The sequence below is a fragment of the Boleophthalmus pectinirostris genome, unplaced genomic scaffold (assembly GCF_026225935.1).
Source record: "Boleophthalmus pectinirostris isolate CB_2022bp ecotype Guang Dong unplaced genomic scaffold, ASM2622593v1 HiC_scaffold_8, whole genome shotgun sequence".
In the NCBI taxonomy this organism is placed as follows: domain Eukaryota; kingdom Metazoa; phylum Chordata; class Actinopteri; order Gobiiformes; family Gobiidae; genus Boleophthalmus; species Boleophthalmus pectinirostris.
The window spans coordinates 26,365,963-26,373,878 of NW_026571515.1; the positions used below are offsets into that span (position 1 = coordinate 26,365,963).

At 38.4% G+C, this 7,916-nt stretch overlaps 1 protein-coding gene across 1 annotated transcript; it reads left to right on the forward strand.

Annotated features, from left to right (window-relative positions):
- The first annotated feature begins 209 nt into the window (after nucleotides 1–209).
- On the forward strand, nucleotides 210–7,916 carry cacnb3b (calcium channel, voltage-dependent, beta 3b). Its single transcript, XM_020929695.2, is given in 13 exon segments — nucleotides 210–254; nucleotides 2,110–2,229; nucleotides 2,384–2,506; nucleotides 2,608–2,714; nucleotides 2,963–3,009; nucleotides 3,115–3,134; nucleotides 4,047–4,127; nucleotides 5,362–5,420; nucleotides 5,559–5,659; nucleotides 5,777–5,928; nucleotides 7,346–7,441; nucleotides 7,534–7,710; nucleotides 7,887–7,916. Coding segments are annotated over 13 exon segments (1,158 nt in total).

The following is a 7,916-nucleotide window of genomic DNA, read 5'->3' on the forward strand; positions in this document are numbered from 1 at the left end:
CTACTGCAGTCAGGGGCATCAATTTTGTATAGGAAATGGCTGTTGGAGCGCTCAGCAACGTCAGCTGTGAAGCACTTAGCATCTTTCTCGCTCACCCCGTTAACCACAGTGGGATAACGGGAGGAGGTGGGTCCGCCTTTCTCTGTGCAATGGGGGGAAGAGGAGGAGGGTGGGAAGAGGAGGAGGGAGGGCGCGCTGGCAGCACAATCATGTCAGCCTCAGATTCGAGTGCTACGGGACTCATCGGTAACAAGGTACGCTCCGGGTCTCCTTTTGGTGTTTGCTTGCTCCCCCCGTGTAAACAGTATGTCAGTTGTTGCCTCCTCTCTTCCCCTTTCCCCATCCCCTCGCACTTAAGTCTCATCTTCTGCACTTTGCGGTGCGTCCCCTCCTCACTTCGTAGCGTCTTCCTCCGGCGATATGAACATACCGTACTGCTGCCGGGCTCAACTTTGTCCACGCGCAAGGCTGACTTTCAACTTTTTATTCTAACATGCTGTTGATTAGCAGTTTGCATTTAAAAAATCACATAATGTTAGGCTACTTGTGCTGAGATTTAGGCCTTGTGTTTGGTTTAAACTTTTGGCACTGAAATTACATGTTTTTTTTTTATTTTTTTTTTTATTTACAATTCTTTGGCTTGTATTATTTTCATTAATTTTCAACATCTCAGTGTATTTATTCCATGTGTTGTGTGCACTTGAGTTTTGTTATAGTTTAGTTGAGTTGTTTACACTCCGTATGCTGTCCCCTCCTGGTGGCTCTCCGCTGCTGCACAGTCATTAGCTCATGTTACAATCATTAATAGGGACTTCCAGTATACCGAGATTGCTAACCTACTCAGTGACTCGTTTCTTCTTAGCCACAAAGGCAATCATTGTTACTGTTTCTGTCTTCATAAATATAAACATAAAAAAATATAAGATCCAAAGCTGCATACAAATAGATCACTGAACTACTGAAAACCATTTGAATTATTTCTTAGCTGATAATGATCTAGCTATAAATTCACAAGTTATGTATTATTAAAATAAATAAATATTCACGTATACATGTTTACTATGTGTATACCGCAAATTACAAACTTCAAAACTTACATTACAGTTATTATGATTCTGACTCTTTTTGTCTTTTTTGTCTTTCTCTTTTTTGTGAAAGAATCCAAAGCGCTACACCTATATAGACCTGCAGTACAAAGTGAGATATAGTCTGTTTAAAACAAGTCCAGACATATAATTCTCTGCTGTTACACACTTGACTCTACACCACTGCATTACTGAAGGCAATAGGCATTATTCTTTGTCCGTTTAGTCAGTTTCTCCATTTACGGCCGATTGCATCTCATAATCCTTCTTATTTTTGCTCAGTAAATGCAGTATTTCCACATGAGAGTAAGGCTAAAGCCTGTATAATTATCTATGATGTTTATTTCAGCTCACACTGGTCTTTCCAAATATTAGATTGTACGGTAGACTAGTCTTCTCCATCTGCAGCACCAAAGGGCTCTGTGCTCCACTGCTTTAATTAGACTTTGTTTCTTCTGGAGAAGACTTTTCAGACTGCACCTCACCTCCAGCTAGCTTTGATATTCAAATTATTTGTGCAAACTCTGCATGTGGTTTGTAATATTTGGGAGAAGAGTATGAAAAGGGGAGTACAGGGACAGCAGGTGGGAACAGGTAGAGCAGATGACGGTGCAGTGGGATATATTTAGAGCCTTCTCTAAATGAAGTGGGTGTCCTGTGTGTGGAGTCTCCTGTACCTCCATGGTACTGCAGTCTCACCACATTCAGGCAGCTGCAGAGAGTAGTGTTACATGTCTGTGCTGCAGACCAGCATCAATTCATCAGGACTATTTATGTAGGAAAAAAAGACATTGTTTGTCAAAAGGTGTAAATACACCTGTAAATACAGTCTGGCAAAGTTTGTGCAGAGTATACAGTGCAGTGCTATCATATATTATATCTTCTAATTTATTTATATTTAAATTTATAAAAGGGTGAACCAGGCTGGGGAATCAGGTTGTGTTGTCAATAGCAGAAACAGAAACAGAAACATGAACAGTATATTACATACTAGTATAATATAATCATGTGTCCACTGTTTTAGGGTTCAGCCGATTCCTACACTAGTCGTCCCTCGGATTCAGACCTGTCCCTGGAGGAGGACAAGGAGGCGTCTCGGCGCGAAGCCGAGCGCCAGGCTCAGCTGCAGCTCGAGAGAGCCAAGGTGTGCCCATAGAGCATCTTTAGCTGGAAAAACCTGAACCATGTTTTATATATATATACATATATATATATATATATGTAGAGAGAGAGAGAGAGAGAGAGAGACTTTGAGCTTGACAAATATCACATTTTAAACATGTAATTTCTGTTTCCAGTACAAACCTGTAGCGTTTGCAGTAAAAACAAATGTGAGCTACTGTGGTGCCACTGATGAAGAGTGTCCGGTCCAAGGAGCCGCTGTGAACTTTGATGCCAAAGAATTTCTGCACATAAAAGAGGTGAAGGGCTTGTTTCATTTTGCAACTTTAAATCCATGAAATAAAATAAATACATTTGTTTTACCTGACCTGATTTGTTCTTTGGTCCTTTGATGTTTTAGAAGTACAACAATGACTGGTGGATTGGTCGACTGGTGAAAGAAGGAGCTGACATCACATTCATCCCCAGCCCGGTCAGACTAGAGGCCAGAAGGTGAAGCTCACTTGTGTTTTACACCCACTTCTATCAACCTACTGCATGCCCCTGTAATGTACTTATCTGTGCCATTATTTATAGACTGGATCTATAATCTTATCATATAATTATATATTTTTTATATATGTATGTTAATTATTATTATTTTAACTTCCAAACTGCAGATGATTTAAAACCCCAGCCTTCTGTGTTGTACTGTATATTTTCTCACTGATTATTGTGTGAAGATGTTTGCGCATAAAGGGTTTCTGTTTTTTCAGAAAAAACGCATCCACAGGCTGGAGGTCCACACCTCCCTCATCTGCAGGTGAGTGGGGCTCATGTCTCTCATTCTACTGCATGCTCATCATAAGTCTTAAAACTGTTGACACATTTGTGTTGTTGTCTAATGTCAATTTTTTTGTGTTAAAAGCTAAACAGAAGCAAAAACAGGTATGTATGTGTCAGCATCGTATGCATATCAATGTCTTCTATTTTTCAAAGTACTAACGCTGTGTGGTTTTAATTGGGATTTTTTAAAATAAATAAATTGTTCCAAAGTAACCAAGAGGTCTAACAAGGGCATGGGTAATTGTGAGAGCTTAAGTTAATTATTTTCAGCCACATGTCAATAAGTTCTTCTGTAATTCTTCTAAAATTGTATACTGCCAGACTGTACATATAAATAGACATAGCTAATGCCCTAGCTGCCACATTCCAAATAGGAAGTGAGCACGGGCTCTCCCAACTCCCTCTGACCCTGGCTCCCATTGACTTACACTGGAATATTGTGGCCCCTTTCTCTGTAACTGCTGCTGTGAGCCTTGTCATTTTGGTCTTAAAATGTTTGTATTAACCTGCTCTACATGATCCTGGCATTTTTCTGCTATTTTGTTTTGTATGTTCAAAAAATTCCTATTCATAATATAGAACCTGGCTCCAAATCTGCTCTGGAACTGTTAGCATTGTGAGCTTCATTTAAGTAGAGCCTAACGCAATGGGTGATGTTACGCTCTCTTAGTCCACTTCTTTACCCTCACGCTCTCCTTGGGGTCACATTGACCCGAAGACATTTTTTCTTCGGGTCAATGTGACCCCGAGGAGAGCATGAGGGATTTATAGAGTCTATGTGTCAGACGATTGAAATTTAAGGAGATTAAATATTTAAACTCTCATCAAATTTTGGCAAGACACCATGAATGTTGGTAAGGTTCTGATTGTTAGAGTCACACTTGCAATCAGCCCCAGGGCAGCGGTGGCAAAAGTAGTAGTTCCATTGCAGTGTGTGGGAAGCGAGTGAATAATGGATAGAACTGCTGCTCTGAATGTCCAGATGTCTTATGTGTGCATCTGTGTGTTGTATAGATTGAGCAGGTCCCTCCTTATGATGTGGTGCCATCCATGCGCCCGGTAGTGCTGGTGGGCCCTTCACTTAAAGGCTATGAGGTGAGTGGAATTACATACCAAACTCCAGTACATATATATATATATATATATATATATATATATATATATATATATATATATATATATATATATATATATATATATATATATATATATATATGTGTGTGTGTATGTATGTGTGTATTAAACATGGTGTATCTATGAAGCCCTAGCCCATACTCTCTACTGTGGTTTGCTCATTTTAGGCTTAGCTAAATCTGCTCCACATTTCTATTGGTATCAACTTGCTCCCTTCGATCTAAAGAGAATCTCTCTGGCCTCCATTATTCCATTAGCAGTGATACTAAACACCACAGCCACATCCTTATGAAATTATAGCACTCAAAACACTAATTATATCCCACCAATGTAAGGCCCTTGTATGGTCCTTCAGTAGACACTCTCAGTTATTCTACACATACAGTATATACGCAGAGCATGTATTTCATTGTGAATGTTCAAATTGAGCAGAGCTGAAGTATGCTAGCGGCACAGGTTTGAGGGTCTCTTGTGTGATTGTGAGGCCCGTGCGCCAAGCTGCTTGTTTTTGTCTGTCTCTAAAATATTTATGAACACTCTGGTGGTGTGCAGTGCTCTTCCTCTCTGTCCTTCCTCTCTGTTGTCTCTCTCATAACGTTTAATGTTGTTTGACATTGAGAACTGTATTGGATTTCATAAATACCCATAAATAAATATCCATAAATAAATATATTTTGAAAGCATACTATAGGCCTTGATATTTTTATGCACATCTGGTAGCTTTTTGTGTTAATTTTTTACATTGTGTATTTAGACAAGCTGACTTTTTACAAAATAGATTTCTTTTACTATCACTGCTTTTTCTTAAACTTTCTTACATTTTTGAAGTAAATGTATTCTTACTTGAGTGTATTTTTTGTTTACTCTCTACTCCACTATGTATGTTTGAATGTGTGTGTGTGTTATGTAAAAGTGTATTAGTATTATATTACAAGTAAAATTAAGTAAAAGTTGAGTTATTTATTTATACTTTTGGCACTACGACATGGATGTGAGACATTACACATAAAAAAAAAAGTGTTTATTTAGGCTACAATAATAATGTAACAGAGATGAACACTTATGGCAGCAGGAGAGCAGGGTGCCCGCGCGCAAGAGCGCGCATTGGCCTGGCTCATACCACATGGCTATGTAATAATACATGTGTATTATACTGAAAATGATTGATACTTTAAACATGTACTCTATCTCTTAGGTCACAGACATGATGCAGAAGGCCCTATTTGACTTCCTGAAGCACAGATTTGATGGCAGGTGGGTTGTGTTTGTGTTTTACCACTGGATGGGACTTTTGATCATGTATTTAGGTGTTAACATCTCCTTTTGAAATGCATATTGTGAAATTGCTCATGTAATAATGTTGGTCATGTGATTACTCTGGTCTTTGTACAGGGTCACGATTACACGGGTGACTGCTGATCTGTCACTGGCAAAACGCTCAGTGCTCAACAAGAAGGCTATAATGGAAAGATCCAACGCTCGCTCTACTATGGGTAAGGGACGTGAGGGACAGGATATGTTTGCTCTGTTCAGTGGCTAAATAAAGATGAACGCCTTCCAGGAATAGAAACTGTTTAATGTATTTGTCTTTCTGTGTTGTTGGCTCACAGCAGAGGTTCAAAGTGAAATTGAGAGGATTTTTGAGCTGGCCAAGTCATTGCAACTAGTCGTCCTGGATGCAGACACCATCAACCATCCTGCACAGCTCCTCAAGACCTCCCTGGCCCCGATCATTGTATATGTCAAAGTGTCCTCACCGAAGGTACTATGTGTATTATATTCAGTGATGTGAAGAATACTTTTAAATTGTATTTAATTATATTATACTGAATACTTGCACTAGAATATCTTTTGTAACGTATTCCAATAAATGGTCAGAGTACTGTATTCTGAATAAAACAAACATACAGGGTTGCATATAAATTATAGTGTAAACACGCAGCATAGGATTAAAAACAGTTTTATATTTGTTTTACTGTTTGTTGCATGCATGCATATATCGTGGATCAAAGAACTTCCACACTTGAAGCCTAAATTGAGTGATCAAGAATCACCATGTGTTCCTTTGATTTTAGAAAAGTAATTGTACTCTGAATACCACCAAATGAAACAGTGCCTGTACCGGAATACAGGTACTCGAAACATGTATTCAAAATATGTATTCTTGGTACGTGTACTCAGTTACTTCCCAACACTGATTATATTATGTTATTTGAAGTAAATGACCTTATTGTTTTCTCAATCCTTTTCAGTCATTGCGGGGTGTCAAGTGATTCTAACAAAGTGACAACCTCATTTGCACTTGACAAGCTGTCATTAGGCCTATGTTTATTTGGCCAATACACACCAAAGCCAGGAGGGAGCCATTTAAAGTGTGACTATATGTGGTTTTAGTAAGGATCAGTGTTATGCATGTTTGCTAAACAGAGTTCTGTTTTGGGTGCAATTCATTATAATTTCCACATCTATTTCTTTAAACATATTTACAAGAATATGTTTAGTCCATATGATTTACGATGGATGAAAAATATTTGTCCTAAGGCAGATTGCTCATGCACTAAAGGTTACTGCATAAAATAAACTCATAAGGTTACACATGAATATGCATATGACACACAAATAACAGTACATGTACCTACTACTCATTTGTTTAGCTATTTAAAGCTAAGGCATGCAAGCACATTTGTATTTGTGTGCATGTGCTAGAATTGTAGATGGATGGGAGGGGCCTGTATAAGTCTATGGAAGATTGACTGTTTTTGTAAGACATATTCATACTTATTACCCACAAGTATTGAACCTTGAACCTCATTATTTGTTAGGGTTTGGCTCCACACACTTGCCAGATTTAAATCCTTTCAGCTAACAATAATAACATCTTTGGGGTTGAATAATGGCACTACTCTGTGAAGTTTTCGTGAAAATAATTCCACCTTAGTTTATTTATGCTGACAGAGAAGAACTTGGTGCCAGTTTTTGTTTCATTGTGTAGACCCAGTAAATACAGAGATATTAACTGTGAACCAGGTAAACAAATTTGCAATCCCACATTTAAACAGCAAATTCCATCAGAATTCAGACCTTCCCCCAGCTGCATTTTAAACTATATAGGCATATGAATCACAACCTCTTAAGTGTGTAACAAGTAAAAATATCTTCCTCCATTTTTTGTGTACCAGGTTCTTCAGAGGTTGATCAAATCTCGTGGGAAGTCACAGAGCAAACACCTAAATGTCCAGATGATGGCTGGAGACAAACTAGCCCAGTGTCCACCTGTAAGTCCCTCTGCTTCTGACAATACAGTTTACACGTATTATCTACACAGACATTTGGGCAGTTACTGCATCTTTACCTTTACTTTTGCCAGGATATGTTTGATGTAATCCTGGATGAGAACCAGCTGGAGGATGCTTGTGAACACCTGGCAGAGTATCTAGATGCTTATTGGAGAGCCACACACCTCCCCTCTGCTGTCCCACCTGTGAATAATTCTTTGGGAGACCAAAGCGTCATCACCCCACCTTCTGCTAACTCCAGCCAACAGGTAAAACTAATATTAGAATATTTTGCATCATGGGAATTATGAATTTATTTTATTTGTTTATAGAATTAGTTAGTTGGCTATTTCATTTTTAAATACATGCAAATATATTAAAACATTTGTCCTGTAGATTCTTTGTCTAAAATTGTTTTATTACATGTCAGCTTCTCTCTGAGCAGTATTCTGAGACTCAAGAGTTGATAGAATGA